Source organism: Xenopus laevis, chromosome 1L, assembly GCF_017654675.1.
Source record: "Xenopus laevis strain J_2021 chromosome 1L, Xenopus_laevis_v10.1, whole genome shotgun sequence".
Lineage (NCBI taxonomy): Eukaryota > Metazoa > Chordata > Amphibia > Anura > Pipidae > Xenopus > Xenopus laevis.
The window spans coordinates 127,124,927-127,151,258 of record NC_054371.1 but is presented as its reverse complement, the minus strand read 5'-3'; the positions used below and the strand labels follow the sequence as shown (position 1 = coordinate 127,151,258).

The 26,332-nt window shown below is 36.5% G+C and overlaps 1 protein-coding gene across 1 annotated transcript in view; it reads left to right on the top strand.

Moving 5' to 3' along the window:
- The window catches only part of plppr1.L (phospholipid phosphatase related 1 L homeolog), an 83,427-nt gene that overhangs the window by 55,235 nt on the left and 1,860 nt on the right, over positions 1–26,332 (top strand). The window contains exons 3-7 of the mRNA XM_018257213.2: positions 12,858–13,046; positions 14,763–14,895; positions 19,023–19,273; positions 20,994–21,170; positions 24,645–24,776. Of these exons, the coding sequence (XP_018112702.1) occupies positions 12,858–13,046; positions 14,763–14,895; positions 19,023–19,273; positions 20,994–21,170; positions 24,645–24,776 (882 nt within the window). The remainder of the gene's footprint in view (positions 1–12,857; positions 13,047–14,762; positions 14,896–19,022; positions 19,274–20,993; positions 21,171–24,644; positions 24,777–26,332) is intronic.

Here is a 26,332-nt window from a genome sequence, read left to right as displayed (position 1 = left end):
GCTTTGGAGTGCTGGGGATAACAGAAGTATGCATCCCCAGAGCTCTGTAGGTTGCAGCTGTGCAGCATGCCCCTCAAATCTTGCCATCCCAGGCTCGGGCCTTTGTGGCCTCACAACAAATCCGGGCCTGTTCCCCCTGCATTACTCACACTTGTAACACCTCTATTGTTCACACCCTAAAGCCCTATACTGTTCACACCTGAGTCCCAGACTGAAACTGCCCACAGCATTTACCTGTTTACACCTTATATGAAGGGGCACCAGCACTGTGTCACTGTATGTAGTACATCTTAGAGTGGTCCTTATAGGCTTCTCTGTCTCCTGCTCTGTTATGTTTTCCCTATGCTCCTTGTGCGTGACATACTCTGCCTGCCCTATGCTCCCTGTGTGTCATACTCTGCCTGCCCTATGCTCCTTGTGTGTGTCATACTTTGCCCGCCCTACTCTTCCGTTGTGTGCCATACTCTGTTTGCGTTATGCTCCCTGTGTGTACCATACTCTGCCTGCCCTATGCCCTTGGGTTTGCCATGCTCTGCCTGTGTGTGACATATGCTGCCTTCCATATGCTCACGATATGTGCCCTGCTCTGCCTGTGGATCATAAGCCTGGTAGGGGTTGTTTCTTGTTTTTTTTTAGCATATGAAAATTGTTGTTAGGGGCCCTTAAGGTGTTTAATCATGGGGTGCTGTGTTATCCACAGGGGAGGATTTCATATGACAACTTTTTTTCACATATGAGTGATAAGCGATATTCCTGCAGTGAGCACCAAACATTTGGTTTTCTGGTGTGCTACCACAATTATTGGCCCTCCACCATGTAGGCCAGAAAAATTCCGTCCCTCTGTAGCACAGAAGTTGGACAGCACTGATATGTTACTGCACAAGGTTACAAAATTAGAGTATACTTTGCTTCTCTAACAGAACTGCAAAAATAGCTTAGTAAATTATGATTTATTATATGCATTAAAATGTCAGTGGATATGCTATGAAGTTGTAATTACCAATTTTTTAGATGTGTGTTTTATGTGAGGTGGTTCTGTTCTTTCAGTGCCAAAAATAAGTGATGAACTGGACCCCTTCCAATTCTACTCTATTTTACAGCACCACAAAATCGACAGTATAGCACTTGTTACTGTTTGATGTTAAACACTGTCATAATCAAAGCATCTGCGTAGATTAACAGAAGTAAATCTGTTAAATTATTTTGATAATACATGGCCAATGCATGTGCAGGTATTACTCATATTCTGCCTCAGGAGCCATAGACAGACCTGAAAAATGTGATATCCCTCCCCACAGTAAAAAAAACAACCCCTTAAAAAAGAATCCGACCCAAAAATGCAGAGCAGTCCATTGGAACTTCTGGTCACCTTCTCCTGCCACTTCCAGTGTCAGACTGGGCCGGTTAGACACCGGAAAAAAAAAAAGTGGGCCCTGACCCTCATGGGCCCCCGCAAGCCCAGACCTGCTCCCCCATAAAGGAATGAACCTGCGCTGCTGTGCTCATGCGTGCTCATGGCACAATGTGTTCAGACATGCTCACAGCACAATGTGATCGCGAATGTGTGCAGCACAATGTGTTCAGGCATGCACGTCGAGAGGAGGCCTCCGGGAACTGCCAGGAGGGCCCTTCTATGACAGCCCTGGTGGGCCCCCAAGGTTCCAATCTGACCCTGGTTGCTTCATATTCTTTCTGGGCTCAACACCGATTTGAGCATGCACAATTGAAGCCAATTCCTGACTTGGCCCAGCAATGAGTAATAAAAAGTAGCACTAACCATAAAAACTGTATGTAGCTTTACAGAGCTTTTTGTTTCTAGATGGGGCCAGGGATTCCCATTTGAAAGCTGTCAAGAATCAGAATTAGAAGGCAAGTAATTAAAAAACTAAAAAAAATTAAATAGTAGTTTAGTATTAGCCATTCTATAACATATTAAAAATTAAATAAAATGTACACCATCCATTTAAAGACAGTGTAGGCCTTAATCTTCCTAAAGGGTGAATGGGGTGAATAGATGTATCTTATCCTACTAAATGTACTTCATCGGACCCTCATGATATTTGTTTATTAGCAATAATCAACATACCCATAAAATTAAGCTTTATTTAAAAATCCAAAACTATTTTTTTTTAAATTTTACCCTAAAGTTATGATATAAATAAATCCCACTAAAGCCTTGTGCCCTGCATATACATTTATCTTCTGAAAATACTCCAATTTATTTTTAAAAGCTCCTAGTCAACACGGTTCTTACCAAAGCCAAGCATATGATAAATCTGGGACATTCATCCTTTGTGATCATTTTTACTTTTCTTTGCACAGCAGTTTCTGGTGTTGGAAATTTGTGATGTATTTTATGATTAAAGGTTTATTGAATTTTGTCTCTGTTTCCTGGAAGTGATGGCAGCCGCTTTGACATGAAGATGTATGACTGCCTGGTTTCAGCCAAAAAAGCTTGGCTGACTCTCATATTTTAATTTAGTTAAAAGCCATTTTATTTTCACTACTATGCATAGTTAGAAGACTCAACTTTTATTGAACTTGTTTCACACTTTCACTTTGTTAATAAGATCATGTTCTGAGTAAGCTGGAGAAAGTGTGGAGTTATGATTTAATCTAGCACTTAAGGGCACTTTTGCTGTGTACAGTTATATCAGGGGAAACGATTACATTCAGTTCTGTAATCACCCAAGTAATAAAAGCTACAGCTAAATGGCTTCCTTCTATTGAACTTTTTTGACATGACACAAAATTATATGAGACAAGTTAAATCTTTGTAATGTGCAAAACAAAAGCTTGCCGCTTCTTCACTTTTACTGCAATTATCCCAAACATGGAGTGTAAAAACCTAATGTGATCATTCTAAATTAAAACTTTGAATTCCAACAGCCTTATTTCTATCTATATCCACCAAATATACATTATACATAGACCCTGGACGAATAGTCCTTTTAGAATCAGATTTAAATTATTTCATTTATTAAAGAGGAACATGAACTTTTAGCTGTAGATGGACCTTTGCTAAGCAACTTTCAATTATCCTTCTTTATTTTGCTGCAATTCACACGAATGATGGCAAAAATATTGTTTTGTTTCTTCCTCATGATTTAAATTTTTCATTAGAAAATCACTACATAAAACCTTTTCGAGATGTGATTTTTTTTTTTTTTAAAAAAAAAAAATGATTATAGAAAAAAATTGTGATCAAGATTTTGTCATGAATATGATATGATAACAATAAATATATATTTTTATACTATTTTTGGTGGCCCTTGTGTAGTTTTTTGAGTGCCTGGATGTCCCCTGTTTTCTGCTATTGGTTTATCCACTCCCTAAACTGAGGGTCTGGGCCAGTGCACCTTGACCACCTGATCTATGTGGGGAGTGCTTTAGACACTGAGTTCTGTGCTCCTATTAGTTGTTTGGTATTGAGTTTATAAATTTACCCCATTGTGTTGCTAATTTACATATTTTTTAGCCTGCAGCTGAAATCTTACCTTGTTGTCAGGGTCATTGACCTCATATCAACTGTGAGGGTTCTGTTTTATTGTTATTCTTATTTCCACTGCTTAACTTTTTTGTCATTGTCATTGCCTATATACTTTTTTGACTTCCAAATGGCATCAGCGTCTCGTTTTTGTCGCTGGAGTCCGTTTTTGCCGCCAGCATCCGTTTTTTGCTGGCCAATTTTCGTGACAATTTCACAAATTTATTCGCCGGTGGCGAATCGTGGGAATTCGCCCATCACTACTTCTCTGTAAATTTCACAAAATAATAGGAAAATTTGCAAAAACCACAAGATTTTGTTGAAATTAATTTGTATTAATAGGAAGGTTAAATTACATTGTGAATAAGGTATTTTTGTTTGGTGTACCAGATGGTTCCCCCGGGTTGCCCAGGTTTCCTGTTTACCTCAGTTTGATGCATGCCAGATGGCTACGTAATATCTCTGATGTGTCAATCTTGCCACAGAGATATTGGACGCACTGAACTTGACACAGGGATGTTGCATCTTAAAGCATGGATATGTCAATGTTGATTTAATAATAGCAGGCCACACAATATGTTGCCACTGGCAAAATCACAAATGACACCACTAAGCTTTACCAGGTGAAAAAAGTTAGCTTATCCCTTATAAACAATACACGTAGGGGTTAGGTTTCATTTGGAGGGGTTGAACTTGATGGTCTTTTATCAACCCAACAGACCATTCACTCCAAATCAAAAAAGTATTTCCAAAAGTCTGGCTGTACAAGTGAATTGGTGCAGGAGCAATAGTTAAAGGAATGTTAAAGTGTCAGTCACATTGGGGCATAGTGCAAAATTATCTTTGGAAAATATGTGTATTTATCAAAATGCAAAAATGTAGCCTCGGCAAAAGAATGCTCTATTTTGCCAGCAAAAATAAGTCAGCCCAAAAGCTTCTTAGCGAATTTTCTCTGGCATTACTTTCTTCTTTGAAAAACCTTGTTAATATACTTAAATATGGCGGATACATAGGGGCAGATGTATCAAGGGTCAAATATCGAGGTTTAATTAACCCTCGATATTCGACTCCTTCGACTTTGAATACCTTCCCCATAGGCTAACATTGGCCTCGGTAGGTTTTAGGTGAGAAATTTTTAAAGAGACAGTACTTTGATTATCGAATGGTCGAATATTCGAACGATTTTTAGTTCGAATAGTTCGATTCGAAGTCGAAGATCAAAGTCGAAGTAGCCAATTTGATGGTCGAAGTAACCAAAAAAACCATTCGAAAATCGAATTTTTTTTCCTCTATTTTCCTCTATTCCTTCACTCGAGCTTAGTGAATGGGCCCCATAATGTCTTTATTAGTGATGCTGGTGAAATTGCTGGAAATGACCACTTATTATTAAAAATTTCCAAGAAAGCAAAATAAATACAAAAGAGATCATCTATTCATCTAGACATGAGCCCACCCTAATAAATTTGCGGATTAACAATGCTCCGCCTGGCGAAATGGCACGAAACTGCTCTAGCACTGAGCTTTTTAGCTGTGTCCCTGTGGATTTTCATTTTTGCTTTTTTTTTTTCCCTAAAAAAAAACCGGGCTTTGCACTTCTACATATTCTACAGATTCTACATATTATGAGTTATATTTCCGAAGCCATAAATCCGGCTGGCAGATAAAGGGTTATATTTATATAACCCACGCTCATACAGTTTTACAGTTTGCACCCACTCCCCATTTTCTTAAATGTTGGCTCTTAACAGGTGCCATGCTGCCTAGCCCTAATTTCAGTCCTGCAGTTCAGATAAACATAAATGTCCTCTCTGCCTTATTAATGAATGATTAAATACTAATAATATAATGTATAGCCTCAACAAAGCACCTTTTCCTGGTTGGACTCTCTGAGCAAAATCAATTGCACCACATTAACAAAGTGAATGTCATTCTCGGTTAAATTGTGGAGACATTTTCAGAAAGCAGCAACTGGGACCATCATGAATGACTACACAATAAGGTTCATAGAGCTCTCAGCAGGAGGGTAATAGAAAACTGTAATGTAATTGACGTTCAATAATAGAGAATTGAAATGGAAAGGATTTGCAAAACACCTCCAGAATTTATACTGCAGTTTGAAACATTGTATTGCATTTTTTTCTGTTGGTTTTCAAGAAATAATACATATTTTATATTAATACACTATTAACACACAATAGTAACACAAGGCCTCAAATCATTCAATGACAAGGAAGCAATAAAGACTGTAACTCACGTATACAAACCTGGCCACTCCCACTATCTGCTCCCTATTCAAATAAACCCCACCCAACATCTGCCTAAGCTCCACCCTTTACCAGAAATATATGCTTTCTTTAATTACGCAGTGGTCTAGTGGTGGACGCCGCTCCTCTTCTTTCTGTGTGCCAGTAACTTAGGGCGCACGCGGCGCACATCTTCTTTATTTATAGGCGCATTCACGCTGGCATGATGACGCCATCGCACAATGGCGCAAAATTTAAAGGTACTTAAAGGGACATTTTTCATTGCCCTTTATTTGGTTCGTCTTAGTGAGTTCCTGGGTGCTATTCTGATATTCTGATTTGTGTTTTGACCCCTGCCTGCCTGACTTTCCTGATTTCTGTGATCCTGACCTCTGCCTGTTATTCGACTATTCTGATTTCTGTATTCTGACCCGTGCCTGTCCTGACCATTCTTGATTGATCTCATTCTTTGACCCCTGCTTGTTTGGATCTGCTTGTATTCTGCCTGCACCGACTCTGCCTGATTTTGACTACACTTTCTGTCTGTGACCTTCTGACCAAAAGACTTTTGCATAAGAATTGTCCCCCTCTGCTCGTCCAGAACCCTTTGTTGGGCTCCTCTTTTTTATAAGACCTGGCGGCATCCAATTAGCTGAGGGCTCCTCCTGAGGTGAAAGGCGGCTGTTAAAGGCGGAAGTAAGAGCTGAGATCAGGGAGCCTAGCATTGGTTCTGGATTTTGGGTGCTGATTGTGACACCCGGCATAGAACTTTGAGGTGACTTCTAATATCTCTGGCTTTAGAACAAGGAGTACATTATTAATTTATTATAATGGAGGTTTCATTGAGTCATGTGACACAAATAACATAACTAAGCACCAATTATAACTGATGACATCACGAAGCGGTATTTATAAGGCTATAATTTACACGATATTTATGGCTCTTGTGTATTATTTATGGCTAAAAACATGGATCACTGAAAATCCTCTCACTAATGATCATTAATACAAGAACAGTAAAACTAGGAAATAAAATCACCCCTAAAGCTTTTACATGCATGTGATTATGTTTGCTTAGTTTGAACCTAGGCAAATCTGGCACCATTTCTACATAGCAAGATATTTTGATTTGAAAATGTCTGCAGTTTTTGTGCTTGGGTATTTGGGAGTAGTTGAGTAGAGAAAAGCTTAATTTAGACAAGAATGACTGAAATCAGAAAAATAATATCATCATGTACACAATGAAAAATAATTATACTGTATGTAAAATAATTTTTTTATTTTGGTGCCACTGGTCCTTTAATAAATAACTGGCACAAACAATTTTGGACTAAAGGAGGAGGAGGTTGCTGTTTTTAATAGAAGCCTTAATATAAGATTTAATTCTGTACTAAGTCATTTGGCTTGTGCCATAATAAGGAGGAGTTTTAGAGGTTATTCCAGCTGTAAAAAATAGTCGTCTTAAAGTCAGTTTGACATTTAAAAGAACCCAATTAAAGCACATAAAATGGGTAATTTCTTTTATAGGCTATTTATAAGTCAGTGTTTGCCAACATTAGGCTTTCTACTCGTAAAGGCTGTAAATAATGATTTCCTTTAAAGGGGAACATTAATTGATGTATATAAGGAAATTAATTCATATATATAAGGAAATTAATTCATGTATACAGTATAAGGAAATTAATTCATGTTTATAAGGAAATGAATGAGCTTTTCTTTCCCCGTGCGTGTGCTTCAATTATCAGTCATCGTCCTTTCCCTCCCATAAGCAGCAATCTAAATACATGTGAGGGAAAGTGCCTGCCCACACTAGGTTTACTATTCGTTGATTTGCTTAAATTATTTGAATTTATTTATTGGCCCACAGTTTTACTTTCTGTGTGGTGCAATGCATTAATTTATATCTCATGATTTCTGAGAAAAACTTAGGCAATGAGCCAAGTTATGACATTATGCTGCATTATGAACCCGTCCATATTTCCCTGCACCCAACAGGTAATGCGACTTGCAGAAGCTCACTGACTGGCTGCAAACTAGTCCAAGCTCAGATCCTACAATACCATATGCCAATTAATAGTAATAATAAACACTGTCAAATATATAATATGGATTTAAATCCAGCCCCACATACTACTACAAATTTAAAATGTTTTGGTATTAATAACTGCACTTGTGGTAGCAAATCAAATCAAGCACATGTTAGCTTTCTGGGGCCAATATTTGCTCAATTATTATTCTTTTCTCTCCAATCATCTTTATTGGCATTTTAAGAACAAAAACCACAAAATGTCAAGTAGGAGCAATATGTAATATAAGCTGATGCTCCAAGGCTGATTATTAAATTCTGATGCTTGATGCACTGGTTTCTGTGCTGAGATGCAGTAATGGGAGAATTTGTCCCGTTTCGCCAAAAAATTAGCGAAATTCGTGAAATGGCGAAAAATTCGCGAAATGCCGGACGACGGCGTATTTTCGCAGCAGTTTCACAAAATTAATCGCCAGTGACGAATCGCTGGAATTCGCTGTGGATTTGCATCTGGCGAATAAATTTGCCCATCACTACTGAGATGTAATAATTATCTGTATTGATTATTAATCAGCCTTATAGTGAGACATTTATTTTATGTATACAATATATTTTGAGTCTGTTCCTAAGCTCAGTACCAGGCAGTAGCACAGAGCATGTGCAGTGAATCAGCAGAAAAGAAGATGGGGGGCTACTTTGGCTTCTATGGAGGCACAGAGCTTCCTTGCTAAAGAGATGTGCTTGCCTTGGGCTTGTACAGAAGCCCAAAACAAAATGTACGATATTTCTAGCCTACATAGCAGTTATTCATTCCTGGTCTATTTTGTGTTTGTTTTCTCTTCCAAACTGAGAAAAGTCAATGGGTGACAACATTTTTTTTGATGTGCAACAAATTTTTGATGCACACCATATTTATTTCACCCATGGAGTGGGCGTCACTTTTACGGTGAAACTTGGATAATAATTTCGCTCATCACTGCTGAACAGGATTTAAATATGTATAAATGTTGTGCTCTGCCCTTGTGTTTGTATTGGTAAATGAGTATTTTTTTTTACTTGACTCGAAATAGCAAAGAGGTGTCCAAATTGATCTGCTGGTAGTGTGATATTCCACTCATAACGCATATGTTCTAATACACAAAAGTAGGGTTTGCCACCTGTCCGGTTCTGACCCTGACAGCCCCATTTTCAGAAGGGCTGCCTGGGTCAAAACTTCCTGCCCGATTTTCCAAATGAGGAAAACCAGCAAAGACTCCCCAAGATTGACAAGGTGGTCGACCAATCGTCGATCACCACATCATTGTTTATCCCCTGTGAAGTCATCACTCCACCCTACAACATCACAACCTTGTCCCCTTGACGTGACAACCCTGCACAAAAGCAACATGCTTTGACCCATTTTGACTATTAATTAAAATCCAGTGTACAGAAATATGTAGAACTCTTTTTAGTTTGTAATACATGCATAGGAGTCAGTGTCAGTTTAAATAATATGAAAATTCCCCAATGCACTCTATTACAAATAAATGTTTCCCGAAGAATACCAATACTGAACAACTGTAATCCTATTTATATCCCCACTGTGTCCAGGGAAACCAGTCCAAACTCTCAAATCATGTTCAGTTCATTATTTCTGCTCATCTTGCAATTTCCTATTTACAGTTGTATTTTTCTTTTATATCATGGAATCGTCCCTGCAACTTTTACTTACTGTATCTGAGAGATTGACATCTATCTGATAGGCATGATTTTGAAAGGGTGCATTTCATTTTACACCAAAATTGTGTAAAATATGGTGTAACATTATAATTATCCTCCATTTCTTCATTATACTCACACAACCCATCAATGGCTCTTTTCTGACCTCTAGTGGAAATTCACACTAGTAATCTTTGTTCTAGTAATTGTACTATGCAAGTGATGGTTAGATAGATACACCTATAATATACAAGTATTTCTGTCTGGTTTAAACTCATGGGACTTATTTATTAGAACCAGAGATGGTAATACAAAACAAAGTTTGCTCCAGGTCTTGTAATTCATACCGTGACCTAGGGTTTTCCATATAACTGCTCTTTCCATAATTTGGATATTTATACATTAACCTGTGCCTTTTCTTCTTTTTTCCATCTCCTCCCCCCCATGGCTACACATCGGCTTATTTATATAAACTATAGTAGTCTTTCTGAAGCAAACACACCAGTGGAGAATGGGATGACAAATAATTAATATTTAATAGACAAGTATAGGATGATCCTTCATCTGGAAACCCATTATCTAGAAAGCTCTGACTTATAGGAAGGGCACATTTTTAAGAATGATTTGCTTTTTCTCTGTAATAATAAAACAATACCTTGTACTTGATCCTGACATACACCCTTATTGGTAGTAAAACGATCGTATTCTGTTTAATATTTAAATTATTTTTATAGCAGACCTATGGAATAAATATACAAATTACAGAAAAAACACGTATCTGTAAAAGGCCTGAGCATTCTGGATATAACAGGTCCCATACCTGTATACAGTAACGCTATAGGAAGGGGGTATACATGCAAAATATTTTCACAAGCCACACAATGTGTGTTCTGGTGTGTTCTGGTCCAATAACCCTATCAGTCAACCATGGAGGCTGACATTTCACATTAGGAATTGAGAGGGTATATGTTATTAAACCAACACAATAGGCCTGGTTATAATTTGGGCATATGGGATTTTCATATATTTTCATATTTTGCACAAGTTATATAAGTAGTTACATGATATGACTGCACCATGCAGATAACACCACCCAGAGTGCAGTTATTACATTTCAGGCCGATTCATCGCCATATAGTTGTGTGTGTCAATTGCGATCTGTTATTATTTTTGTCTTATTTTGCTGATATGTTTTCAACAAGGAATACTTCATTGCTATACACTTTAACTGTTTAGAATTCCTGGCAGTGAATCAGTGGAATCCATAATAAGTTATTTGTATTTTCTACTAATTTTTGGACCTTTATTTCTAAATCTACAAGATGGTTTTATCTAGAGCTGAGTAAATCAGCAGTTCAGAAAGTGATCATATTCTCTCCCTTTCATTGAATAAATAAAGTTATATGAAATATCAATTGTCAGTGGATTTTTTTTGTTGATATGAAATATGAAAGTAATGAACTAGAAAAGTGGAAGCTGATTGCATTTTCCAAAAGAAAGATTGGTCAGTGCATTCTAACCTTTTCCCAAATGAATTTAGTGAACCACAAGGAGAGGAGGTTGAAATCTGACAAAGAACAGCGAGAGGGAATGATCCATAACTAACAAAGACTAACTGCTGTGTGTGTGTGTGACTTAAGCTGAATGTGGGAATGTATCAGTTCCTAATATAAATAACAAAAAGTACAGGTATTATCCAGAATGGTCATGAGTTGGGATCTGGGGTTTTCGGGATAAGGAGTCTTTATGTAAATTGAATCTCCATAGCTTAATTCTACAAAAAAATAATTTAAGTATTGGTTTTGCCTCCAATAATGATTAAGGATATTTTTAGTTGGATCAAGTACAAGGTACTGTTTAACTACAGAGAAAAAGGAAATATTTTTTTTTTTTTTAAATTGTAATTATTTGATTAAAATGTAGTCTATGTGAGATGGTCTTCCTGTAATTCAGGATAACAGGTTTCCTGATAACGTATCCCATACCTGTATTATACATAGCAGCCCTTTTCAACCAAACAGTCTTTTTTTGCCTTTAATGTCACTAAATGCCATGATCATGTCAACTAAAAAAATACATACATACAGTACATACATTTTGCTGTAATTAACATGTATTTATCATGCAGAAATTGAGCATTTCTATTTTTTCTTTTTTTGCCAAAAAAGAAAAAATGGAAGGCAGTCAAGCTATGCCGATCCAAATTACAGAAAGATCCCTTATCCGGAAAACCCCAGGCATTCTGGATAACAGATCCCATACCTGTATCAGCCTATTTGCCAAAGTGTATTCCTGTATCTTATGAAAACTCAATAGAAGTCTATGAAGAAATCTATCCTGGGATCTTTGTAGGCATGTGAAACTGTCTGGCCCTCATTTACTAACACCTTTATTTAACTTGTAATTGGTTCTCTTTGTACCCAAAATTCCAGGCTAATTCTAACCAATATGTTGAACTATAAGATTTTTTGTGTTGGCAATAGATAGAAACACATTTATGCTGAGGGTGGGGGGAAAACATAGGATAAAGGCATGTCTTTATCTGGTTTTACAAAAATATACATAAATGCCCTTGTATTGCATTACTGTGTTAAACTTGTTTTATCCCCCTTTTTTTGATGTGTCAAGTATATTCTTGAAGTGAAAGATTATTGTGTTTCAGCTTTGAGTTTTAGAGTTTTCCCATATTATAAAGTTTGTTTTTATTTAATGGTTTTATGTTATTTTTAGATAATTCAATTACTTGAATAAGTAAATATACTATACCCTTTAGAGTGTATGCCTATGCATAGGGCCTTCCTCACCTTTTTGTGCCTGTATTGATTGTGATGTTTGTAACTCCATATGTTTTATGTATACAATTCATGTGATTTAGTTGTATAATCACATTTACTCTACAGTGCTACGCAATATGTTGGCGCTATATAAATACATGTTAATAATAATAATAATAATAATAATAATACTTGCATAACTTCTGATATTTCTTCATTGGGTTATTTGTTTAAATTTGTTATAAAGTGGATTTTATTTATGCTATCCGAGCTGCAGAACTGGAGTTTTGCATTATTTTCTGATGTCTAAATCAGATGCATTGCCAGGAGCTCTATTGATCTGGATATCCTGCGTGACACTCAAATGCCCTTTGATGAAGTGGTTGATTAATGCACATATCTATCTGTGAGGGAGAGTAAGGGCTAAGTTCGATTAGAGGCTTTCGTTAAAGCTGTTTGCTGAAAGGCTTATGCAACAGATCTCGTATGGCATTTGTGGACATATTAACACAACTGCCTCTGTCATGGAAAGTAACTGAGTGATGGGCAAAGTACCAGTCCATGGGAATTGTTCTCAAGAGAAGCTACTTCTGTTAATCTGTTTTTAATGTACCATGCTTTATTTTCAGCTTGTTATCATGGCTGGGACGGTTCTGCTTTCGTACTATTTCGAGTGCACAGATACTTTCCAAGTACACATACAAGGATTTTTCTGCCAAGATGGGAATCTTATGAAACCGTACCCAGGGACTGAGGATGAAAGTTTTATTTCCCCGCTGGTGTTGTACTGTGTGCTGGCAGCAACACCAACAGCAATTGTAAGTTATTAATCTGCTAAATGGACTTAAAAATGTATTAAACGTATTACGCATTCTGTATAAAACAGAATGAATATCTGCAAGGGGCCGTATACAGGCCCATTCTCTATTTTCTGAATGATGGGCCTACATGCCAAGTGGATGGCCACATTTACTAGGAGAACTGCAACTCCTCTTTACTTCCATGCACTGGTCAACATGGTGCATCAACAGATTACATTTTTAAACCTGTCAGATCCCCAGACCCTCCAATATCCATAGTACATGGGCCAGCATACATGCACAATTAATTGTACAAAACAAACTTTTGCATGATTTTATATGTGCGTACATGGCCAGCTTTACTCTTAGTTCCACAGATAGAACACAGAGAGATGGTTGCTGGACCTGCTGATCCTACTGGAGTTGCTGGACCTGCTGATACTACTGGTCCTGTTTATGCTTATACAGCGTAATCAAAGTGCAGCAGTCCTACAGCAATTCTTTATAATGGATCTGTATACATGTACAGATGTTTCTGGAGCACCCTAGTTCCTTTCTGCATGCACAAGTTGTCCTTTTGCTATTTTACTTCTTTTTCATTCCCTTTTCACATTTTAAAGTTTATTAGAGAGAATTAGGACCCTCAACCTTTTTTGACCTGTGAGCCACAGTGAAATGTAGAAAGTGTGGGGGAGCCACACAAGCTCTCCAAATATTCAAGAACTTGCAAAATAAGGGTTATGATTAGTTGTTTCTAAGTCCTGTGTGGACTGCCAGCAGGCTATTTTTAGCCGTGCTCTTGAGTTTTTTTGTTGGTTGTCTTCAAGCCAGAAAATTAAAAAATGAAGACTTGTTTTGAGTCCATGAGTGTTTTTGAAAAAGCATCAAAGGGTCTGGCAAGCAACATGTTGCCTACAAGCCATAGGTTAGGGTTCACTGCTATATGGGAATAGAATTTTAAGTACAGCAACAGAAAATAGCCTTAAAAGAAGTTTATTTCACAATATACATTTTTGTACCCAACTTAGTTTTGTATGTTCAGGTACTTTATCCACATTTTTCCTGATATCTTTTATAATAGGGGTCCACAAACTTTTTTAGCCAGTCAAATGTAAAAAAACAGATGGAGAGCAACACAAGCAAGCAACAAGTTCCTGGTGGTGCCAAATATGGGATGTGATTTGCTAATGGTAGCCCTATGTGGACTGGCAGCCTGCAAGAGGCTTTCTATGGCAGAAAATATGTTTTTTTATGCAACTAAAGATTACCCTAAAGCCAGGGAAAAGAAATAAGCAAATGCTTTGGGAGCAACATCCAATAGGTTGGTGAGCAACAAATTGCTCGCCAGCCGCTTGTTGGGGATCACTGTTCTATAACATTCAAAAATTATAAATGAGAATATTATTGTATTAATGAGAACATTAGTTTGACTTACATTTCAAGCATTTCTCTGATTTGGATGGGCTTTCAAATTTAGGCAAAATGGACAAAATGCCACATATAAATGGAACTGAATGAAATAAATGACATTTAACAGAGGCATGCAGTTCATCCTATTTATATTATTGTATAACCTGGTCAAAACATGTTTAGGTGTGCATATATTGCTTTAAGCATACAGCCCTGATGGTGCTGTATTGTATACCAAGTTAATAAAAATCTGGTAATCTCACGTACAGTTCATGTATAATTTTAATTGATGTGTCATTAACAATTTCAAATTTCTTTTCTTAGATTTTTATTGGTGAGGTGACTACGTATTTCATAAAATCTACTAGAGAAAATCTGATCATTCAAGAAAAAATGATTTTGACAGGGGAGTGCTGTTACCTGAATCCACTCATCAGGAGGATTTTACGTTTTATAGGTAAAAAATGTTGCTTCTTAAGGGCACTCAGATTCATTGATGCTAATTGGTGCTTAGGAATTACTTCTTATTTCCCTGTAATTATCCTGGTATTTCTCATTTTACAGCCTATTGTACTTTGATTTGTCTAGAGTAGCTCAAAACCCAAATACTAGAGTATTTCCCCTTTTATTTTGAGAATGTTTGTCTTGATGTACCAACAAGTCCTCTACTGTAGGTACACCAAGCAGATATTTCCTACAGTATTCTGGAAGTATCATTAACTCTAAGAATCATGAAGTTCAGTTTGAACAGCTGGGCAACCCAGTGAAACGAGTTATTATTGGTAAGGGGGGAAATATGAGGACTGAGTATAAAGTGTCTGTTAAACCTATATTTATATTTTGGCATGGTCCTCGTGGCCTTCCTTTTTAAAATGCTATTGTGAGAATGTAATGTGTCGTTATTGTGAATATTAGTGGCCATGTTTGCATCCTTTTTGACTGATTACAGACCTCAACTACTTCCTTGCAAAGTTTGCGACCAAATAGCTTTTGCGAACATTCGCTGTGTATGTAATAAAATTTCACAATCACAAAGCATAATTTGCGACAAAATATTTAGCAAAACTTGAGAGCAGGTGTTAATGCTAACCTTTGCTTAGAGATGTAATATTCACCAGCAAATAATTTTGCATTGCGAGCAGAGCTAAACATTCCAAAAAAAACGCCATACCCCCATATGAAATAAAAGGCACTAAGCAGTAATCCATACTAACCTATAAAATATTAACTTTTATTCGGGTCTCAGTAGTAACGGGCGAATTTACTCAGCAGGCATGGATTCTCGACAAATTTCCACAGTTCGCCGTCTACAAATTTTTACGAAACTGCAGTGAAAATTTGCAGTGGAAAATTCGGGAAGACCAAAAAATTGTTGCATGTCAAAATTGTCACTGTTCAAAATTATTCCCATTGACTTTAATGCACTTCGCAAATTTTTCGCCCATCACTAGTGACCAGTAAACTCTACCTGCTTGTTGGTTGCTATGAGTTACTGCTTCCGGGCAAACATAGTGCCTTTTATTACATAACCCCCTATAATTTTAAGTGGCATATTTATTATACTGTGCAAAAAACAGCAGGATAATACACCGCACATCAACAGGCTTCTTGTGTAAATAACTGCGTGATATTGTTAAGTGTTTCTTCTTAGATGTACTTCTGCAGGAAGCAATGAAAATTATGGTGGCAAATCTAGCATTAGCATGGTGTAAAATTACACACACCTTGATAAATTCGCCATTTATTTTTTACAGTTTTTACACCATTTTTTTTGGTGAATTTCATTTTACACAGCATAATATATATGCCCCAAATTGTTCAGTTCCTGACATCTAGAACTCTTATTCTAAACCTCTCCTGAGTCAGTCCCTCACCGCTGTGTTACTTTGTCCAGAATTGACAGTTTTATACAAAATGTACTTTTGTGCTGAAATAGCCACTGGAAGGGAATCAATCTGATCTGGTTGTAGAGCAAGGTCATAGGCTCTGGAGAACTTTCATTTTCAAAGATTGCTTTTCAAATTGCTTCTTCGCGGTTAAATAGTGTAATTGACCACAAATATACCATTTATAGGAAGCTGTAGGAGTGTGCCTTTATGAAAGGGCCAAGAGAAGCATTATTTAAAAGGGAAGATATACAGGTATAACTCATATGTCAAAGTGTTTTTAAACTACCTAGTCGGAAGCCCAAATGGAAGAACATAACATTTAGCCCAGATGTAATTATAGGTGGAATTACATTTTCAGCAAATGGTGATTTAGAGAAGTAAGGGAAAAACAGAGTAAATGTCTTTCTGGATTTAGTGAGGAGAACTGTCACAGAACTGTCCCCAAAAAATAGCGTAGTGGATCAGTATATTACAGTATATGATTGACTTTATGCTTGTGAAATTTAAACAAATTCAAACCCAATATTTATTACAGTATTTTGACTCCAACAGACACAGTATAAAAGATGTTAAATATTGATAGGCTGCTTTAGGACTAGTTTGTCTGTTTTTTGTCTGCATTTTCTAAGACTTTACTTTTATATTAACATATATAAGAGTGCCTTGAAGCAACTTTGAAATGTCCTTGAATAGCAGCTTTTCTCTAATCATGAATTGATGTCTGGCATGCTGCCATTGATAGAATGCAGGATATAGTGTACCGAAATGCCTTTAGGCATGAAATGAACATTAACCCAATCAGATACTTTCTTCTGGGATCGCTCTTGAAATGTAATTTAATAAAGTATTCAGTATTGCACATTCACGGCCGCTCTCGACAGTATCACAGATTTGGAATTAAACCTACTTTCTGAGATGGGGCAATGATACAGAGCTAGAAATGATTCTTTTAACTATATGACTACACCCTTTTGTGACATATATTTAAAAAAAGATCCTGTATATTATGTCCTTATAAATGGTGAATGAAGGTTGGTGGTGACCAAACAGTGAGGACGATGATCACCAGGGAGATAAATGGTACTTGTTCAATCATTGGCTTTAGTTCTCTTTTTGTTGAATATTTTTTTCAGTTCATCCCCTTATTCATCCAAACTGGGTTCAAGCTAGAAGTTGTATGTTTCTTTAGTTATAGATATTCCATGGCATCATTTAGAGACTATTTTCATGTTTGTGCTATATGTACCATATACTCTATGGTGCCAATTCACTAAAATTTGGATTTCGTTTTTTTTTCACTAATTTTATATTTTATTAAGTGTAAAAACCCATGAAAACCTCTAAAACTAAACTTTGGTAAGTAAAAGCAATCAAGGTCCGATAGAAGTCAATGGGAGCTGCTTGAATTTTTAGAGGGTTTCATATTTTTAGTGCATCTTCTTGGGCGATTCATCTCCCCGAAATGCCTTCCTGCTGGCAAGGATGTGAATCGCCGGCTGGATGGCATACAAATCGCTTTGGTTTTCCAAAGTCTCCCTAAGTTTCCTGGTGAGGCAACTTCTGGCGAATTTGGAAAACAGATCAATCTGAATGCCAGATTCACATTCTTGCCGACAGGAAGGCATTTTGTCACTGGGCGACTAATCTTCCTGGAATCTGCACATGTGCCACTACCCTTAAAGTTGAACCACCCTTTTAATTACATGGGTCATCAGTAGATTATCTCTACTATATACACAATGGAAGTGTTCTACTTAGGCTAGAGGTACACTGTATAGGAATGCAGATGGGAAAATGGCCAATCCGCTCTCTTCTGCTCCCTGTCACGGGTGTCAGTCTGTCAGCATGCGCACAGGGCAGATTATGGTGTGAAATTGCCTTTCCAAAATACACCCGTATATGTGCTGACAGGGAGATGCCATACTTTATCTGTCAGTTCACACATAGCAGAAGAGGGTGGATTGACCTTTTCTCTTGGCCTGTGTAGAAACACATTGTGTTCTACAGGTATGGGACCTGTTATCCAGAATGCTCAGGACCTGGAGTTTTCCGGGTAATGGATTCAATAAGGATTAGTTATATCTTAGTTTGGATCAAGTACAAGGTACTGTTTTATTATTACAAAAAATTAAATCATTTTTAAAAATTTGTATTATTTGGATAAAATGACGTCTATGGGAAACGACATTTCAGCAATTCAGAGCTTTCTGGATTACAGGTTTCCGGATAATGGATCCCATAGCTGTACTAGCCTTAAGCTGGACATAGACGCAAAGATCTGATCGTACGAATCGAGGATTCGTGAGATTTTCGGACCGTGTGTGGAGAGTCAGACAGGTTAAAAGATTTCTTTCGCCTGCCGATATAATTTCCCTGCATGTATTGCCGATCGTAGGATTTTCAGTGGGAGACTGCAACTAGCTTTTGTCGGACATAACTTTCATACAAATGCTGTCAGGGGAAGAACATCGGCTGATCTGTTCTTTTGTACTTTATTTGAAGTGGCAGATAGGGAGATGGGAAAGTCCAATCGTATGAATCATCATCTCATCTTTGCGTCTATGGCCAGCTATAGACACATCATTTCTACACAGACTGCCAGTGTTTGCCATACTATTCCAGCAAAGCTTTACCACATCACACTTACTAGATGTCACTGCAAGGTAAACTTATGCCATCTTTTTATATTTCACAGGTGTTTTTGCATTTGGACTTTTTGCCACTGATATTTTCGTAAACGCAGGCCAGGTAGTAACAGGAAACCTGACTCCCTATTTCTTGACCGCGTGCAAACCAAACTACACCGTATCAGACTGTCTCATTAACCATCAGTTTATTAACAATGCAAATATCTGCACTGGGGACCCTGAAGTCATTGAGAAAGCAAGAAGGTCTTTTCCATCCAAACATGCTGCGCTGAGTATTTACTCTGCATTGTATACAACGGTAAGGAGTGCAGCTGCAAAGGGTGAGGGTCGCCCTGCTGAAATTGCAGGGCCCTCAGATTCCTATATATAAAAAATGATGATGCTAATGTAGTCTGCAGAGCTTTTTTTCCTTGCAATTTGCTATGGTATTCTCTATGTTATGAAAGGATGATTACGGTATGTGCAAATGTTTATACAATGCCCAACATATTCTGAAATATTGAGCCAATGGATGCAGGCCCTTATGATGTCACATATTACTAAACATTAGCATGTCAGTAAATTCAACTCTGCTGCACAGTTACATTTTCATATCTGTTTTTAAATAAATGATGATAACTCTTTGCTACCTTTTTGATAACGCTATCCCATGGCATAGTGCATGGCTGCTCTCTAGTGGACAGCTGCTAAACTTGCCAGAACATTTTTTCTCGAAAAACATGTAATTTATTCAAATGACTATTTAGAATACACAGAAGAAGAAAGGTTAAATCACTAGAGAGTACCAATTTACTCCCCCATTAAGCAAAAATGCTAACCTTCTACCCTGAGCTGGTGCACTTCTTCTTCAAGAATGCACTGATATTTGGCTGGGGAGTGTAACTTTCATATTATTCCGTGGCTCCAAGGTATTCCTTGTGCTGATATATGGGCAGTATAAGAAGTGGGGGAGGCATAGTTATCAAAATTCTAATTTATGTATTTCTAATTATTTTTAAATTTGAAAAAAATTTAGAAATGCAAAAAAAAAAAAAAAACTTGAATCCGGTGAAATGGCATTAAACTCATCATTTTCAAAAATCGAAAACCTTGAAAAAAAAAACGCTTAATTGACTTCTACATGAACTTGCCAGCCTTTATATGTAAAATTTTTATATTTACAATCCTACTATATTTTACGATGTTAGTCAAGCAAAATAAACTTCACTCGCACTATATAAATTATTGCAATCTTGTTTCTTTTAGTCTTGGAGATCAAAATCGCATGAAGCAGGCAGCTGCCATTTTGTGAACACTGTAATTAAGGCAACCTTTAGATATTGCTAAAATCGTATTTATCTGCCATAGGGATAACTGGGTGCTAAAGAAATATGAAGGTGCCACTTCATATATTTTAGTATAAAGGAGCTGCACTTCGTATTGTTGTTAATATTCCCAGTATTGTCCATTTTTTGATCTTGTTTAATATAATTGGAGCCCTGTTTTTCATTAATGTATAAACTCCCCAGCCAAGTAAGCTGGAGCAGAAGGTTAGCTTTTTTCTCTCTAGAAGGAACCTAACAAATTATGACCCCCAATTATTTAAATTTTCCTTTAAGCTGCTCCATGTACGGAGTAATTGTATTATATGGAGTAAATACTTCCATTTGTAACATATTCACTAAAAAGAACCTGGCAAACTAGATTTCCCTGCCTGTGATCATTTTTGAATTTGCCAATTTTTATATTTGTTTTTTAATAGGTGTCAGTAAAAGTGATGCCTAGTGAATTGTTTCTTTCTTTCTACCCTTATAATTAGACAGATAACTCTTCATTTATTTGTGTGTGTATATCTATGGGTATATGTGCAAATATCTATCATGTTTTATTCATTACAATTCCAAATCTGTATAACTTATGTTTATTAGACCCTTTAACTATTCTACAATCCTGTCATTTTCTGATATACAATTTTTTTCTGTACTTTAGAACAATTTACCATTTGCTGTGTTAACAGAGACTGCATTATTCCTTTTCAGATGTACATCACAAGCACAATAAAAACAAAGAGCAGCAGGTTAGCGAAGCCGGTACTGTGTCTTGGCACTCTTTGCTGTGCATTCCTTACTGGACTTAACCGTGTTTCAGAGTACAGGAACCACTGCGTAGATGTCATAGGTGGTTTCATTCTAGGAACAGCTATAGCTTTATTTTTGGTAAGTATTGCTAGGTTGAAACATAATAAATATAATGTGTATACTGAATATATATATATATATATATATATATATATATATATATATATATATATATATATATATATATATATATATATATATATATATATATATATATATATATATATATATATATATATATATACACATATGTTATGTTATATTTTGGTTAAACAACAATAGTAATGCATCTTAAATTAAAGAAAAATACTTTCTGTGAAATTTCAAGTATTCTTTTTTTGGCCTTAACTTTTTAAAACTCCATGTTTAGAAGCCAGTTTATCTTAGTGCATTTTGGGCATACAGGTATGGGATCAGTTGTCCGGAAACCTGTTGCCCAGAACGCTCAGAATTATGGAAAAGCTATCTTCTATAGAAGAAACAGTAATAAAACAGTAGCTTGTACTTGATCCAAACTAAGATATTATTAATTCCTATGGGATGCTAAATCAGCTTATTGGGTTTATTTCAAGTTTAAATTATTTTTTAGTAGACAAGGTATGAAGATCCAAGTTACAGAAAGATCAGTTATCCAGAAAATCTCAGATAAAGAACATTCTGGATAACAGGCCCCATACCTGTGTCAATAAACAAAGTTACTAAAATGAAAAATGTAGGGCTAATGTGAAAATTCAAGGACTGGGCAAGACATACCCATCTAGGTTGGTTTTAACTTTCCTAGTTCGTTTAGATTAAAGTCACACAAATAAAGAAATCTAATCTAATCTGAACAGTTTTTTCTTGCCAGTGTAGATGAACATGGTTTAAAAAGTATAAGCAGTTGTAAAATATATAATGCACCAAATGCTTCGGAAACTTGCCTATTGCCTGTAAATATGCAATATGTATTTGGACGCTTGCTTTCATTTGTTGTGAGTGAAGGGCTATGCAGAAACTTGGGCTCATTTTACTCTGGTTCAGTAACCTATACCAACCAATCATAAGTACATTTTTACTACTCTAGTGCAGTTAGCATAATGAAAGCAAACATTGATACTGATGTGGCATATTAATCTGGGGCAAACTGTGTACATGTTACTACACAAATTCCAAATTAGATCACCAACCGAGGCAAAATTCACCAGGATGGTTCTAACATTAATGGGGCTATTTATCAAAATCCTAATTTTTCTCATGTTTTCAATAAATAAAATCAGACTAGACTAGAATCCACGAGTTACCCTTATTTATCATTAAAAAACACTAAAAAAAATGGATTGGGAAAAAACACGTCTTTTTTGGATTGTCGCTTGGAAACCACAACTTTCACATTGTCATGCGAAAAAAGCCAGAAATGTTTGGATTATCATACGAAACCCAGAGCAGACCATAATATCTCCAAATTGCAAATAGGTCCTCTGCCATTGACTTCTAAAGGACCTCGACAGGTTGAATATGGAGTATTTTCGGATTCAGACTTTTTGTATCCTCAGGGTATAACATATCTCGAATAATTTTAGGTTTTTTTCCACTAAACATTTAGGGGCAGATGTAAGAAGGGTCGAATATCGAGGGTTAATTAACCCTCGATATTCGACCAGGAACTAAAATCGTTCGACTTCGAATATCGAAGTCGAACGATTTAGCGCAAATCCTGCGATCGAACGAAATTTTTCGAAGTTTTTTTAATTCGAATCCTTCACTCGAGCTTTGTAAATCTGCCCCTTAGATCTTATAGTAAAACTGAATTTTCGAGTTTTTAGCATTCATTGTTTAATAAATAACCCCTTTAATATAGATATGTACAACTAGGGGCAGATGTAAGAAGGGTCGAATATCGAGGGTTAATTAACCCTCGATATTCGACCAGGAACTAAAATCGTTCGACTTCGAATATCGAAGTCGAACGATTTAGCGCAAATCCTGCGATCGAACGATCGAAGGATTATTCGTTCGATCGAACGATTAAATCCTTCGAATCGAACGATTCGAAGGATTTTAATACAACGATCGAAGGAATATCCTTCGATCAAAAAATCACAGGCAAGCCTATGGGGACCTTCCCCATAGGCTAACATTGACTTCGGTAGCTTTTAGCTGCCGAAGTAGGGGGTCGAAGTTTTTCTTAAAGAGACAGTACTTCGACTATCGAATGGTCGAATAGTCGAACGATTTTTAGTTCGAATCGTTCGATTCGTAGTCGTAGTCGAAGGTCGAAGTAGCCCATTCGATGGTCGAAGTAGCCCAAAAAACACTTCGAAATTCGAAGTTTTTTTAATTCGAATCCTTCACTCGAGCTTTGTAAATCTGCCCCTTAGATCTTATAGTAAAACTGAATTTTCGAGTTTTTAGCATTCATTGTTTAATAAATAACCCCCTTAATATAGATATGTACAACTAGGGGCAGATGTAAGAAGGGTCGAATATCGAGGGTTAATTAACCCTCGATATTCGACCAGGAACTAAAATCGTTCGACTTCGAATATCGAAGTCGAACGATTTAGCGCAAATCCTGCGATCGAACGATCGAAGGATTATTCGTTCGATCGAACGATTAAATCCTTCGAATCGAACGATTCGAAGGATTTTAATACAACGATCGAAGGAATATCCTTCGATCAAAAAATCACAGGCAAGCCTATGGGGACCTTCCCCATAGGCTAACATTGACTTCGGTAGCTTTTAGCTGCCGAAGTAGGGGGTCGAAGTTTTTCTTAAAGAGACAGTACTTCGACTATCGAATGGTCGAATAGTCGAACGATTTTTAGTTCGAATCGTTCGATTCGTAGTCGTAGTCGAAGGTCGAAGTAGCCCATTCGATGGTCGAAGTAGCCCAAAAAACACTTCGAAATTCAAAGTTTTTTTAATTCGAATCCTTCACTCGAGCTTTGTAAATCTGCCCCCTAGAGTCTCAGAGCACCACTGGCTACCAAAAATATTACAATGCTGTTGTTAAAAACATTTTAAACCTCTATTGTTAACTAATGGGACACTAATCCTAAAACATGGGGGGCCCATTTATCAAAACACTTATTATAGAGGTTTTGAAACTGTGAAGAAACTCATTTTCTTGAAAACCACAAAATTATTAAAGATCTGAATACAACAAGCATAAATGAAAAAAGAGCTGAACATTGTTCCAGAAGGATGAGTGCAGTTCCTAGTGACTTCTATAGGACCTTGACTGCTTTTACTTGCCAAAGTTTTGTATTTTTTCCAGGTTTTTTTTTGTGTAGTTTATACGCTTTTTATTTAGAGAATTAAAAGAACAAACATTTTTAGAGAAAAATTGTATTTATGAAAGAAAAATACAAATATGGATTTCAAGTAAATAGGCTCCTCAATTAAAGATTAAGGGGCAGATATCAAAGGTCACGTTTTTTTTCTTCCATTCCAATTTAAGTAAAATTTACATATTCAACAAATACAATATATTTTGCTATTTATGATGTTGAGTTGCATGAGATATTTTGTCATACTTTCAGAAAAATTACATCTTTTTGTATTTTGCAGGGGCTATGTGTTGTTCATAACTTCAAAGGACTATATGGATCTCCGTCTAAACCTAAGCCTGAAGATCCAAGAGGGGTGCCGCTTATGGCTTTTCCAAGAGTTGAAAGTCCTCTTGAGACTTTAAGTGCACAGGTAACATAAAAGAATGAAATATGTACAGAGGGAGCAGGCTTTAATGGTGGATAAGTGCTATAATTGAAATAGGGTGTGCCAAAATGCACTATAAAGTTTATATTTTATTTTATCAAATTGATTTAGAAGTTCTTTGTAAAGTGGAAGAATGATACAGTATGGGCAGATAAACATGAGAGATAAACATGAGTTAATGATGTTAGAGAATTATACACCAGCATAATACTCAAGCGCAGATTTATCAAGGGTTGAATTTTGAAGTAATGGGAGTTTTTTTTTTTGAAGTACAGGTACATGATAAATTTCAATATTCAGATTTTTAATTTTTTTTTCAAATTCAAATCGAATTTGGACTATTCCCTAGTCAAAGTACACAAAAATTAGCTCAAAATTAGTTTTTTTTAATTCAAATTTTCACTTCGACCTTTGATAAATCTGCCCCTCAGTGTTTGGCTACTACCAAATAAGCAAGATGGTATTTCTGTATAGGAGGAAGTAATCTTTCATTGACAATCAATTACCAACATTTTAAAAAGATACGAAAAAATGTGAGGTAAATATAAATGCCGTCACAGCATAAAAGAGGCTAAAGTAAAACAAAATGTATTGATTTCTAAGGCACAGGTGTCTGGGTCAATTCCCATGGATATTCAATGTACTATAAGTTTCGACAAGTAACTCTATCTTCCTAATCCTCAGACACTAAGGGCAATAAATGAGAATTGCCACTAGGGAAACATACACGCCACAAGGAAACTTCGGTCTACTTTGGAAAGTTGTCTCGTGGCGTATATTTCCCCAGTGCCAATTTACATGTTAGCCACTGGGAAAGCATTTGGAGGAGATTAATCTCAGGGAGACTAATGTCAATGCCCTAAAATATGATTATGATCTATAGGGATAAGAACAAATAACAAACACAAATAATGTATTGAATACTACATGAAATTAGTAGTACTATAGATACATAGAAGCTTCAAGGGCCAGTTCACAAATGTATCATTATAAAAAAGTTCACTGCAAACAAATTTTTTCAATGGCTTTGTATGTTTTATTTTTGAATTGTTTTTCTAAAATCTAAAGTTAGTTTTAAAAGTCAGTAAACAGCTCAGTAAACCACATCTTAATTACTGTTACTTAGGCATGGAGACAGAAAGGCACTTACTTTCACTTTCCATTTAGCAGTTTCTAGAAGGCACTGCCCTCCTCATATTCCCCCTCCCTTCTCACCGTCTATAATTGTGGGCATATGAATGGGCATCAGGTGCCCCATTTTGGTGCTTAGACAAGATGTTGGGATGATGCAAAGCTTGTCACAAAATGGCTCCTGCCTGCTTGCTGTGATTGTGTAATTCCAAGACATAAAGGGCACCCATCACCCAAAAAAATTATTTCAAATGTTAGTCAAGCAAAATGAACTTTAATTACACTGTATCAATTATTTGAATCTTGTTTCCATCAGTCATCAGAACTATAATTATAGCAAGCAGGCAGGAGCCATTTTGTGGACACTGTTATTAAGGCAAGCCTTGCATCATCTCAGAATCTTGTTTGTG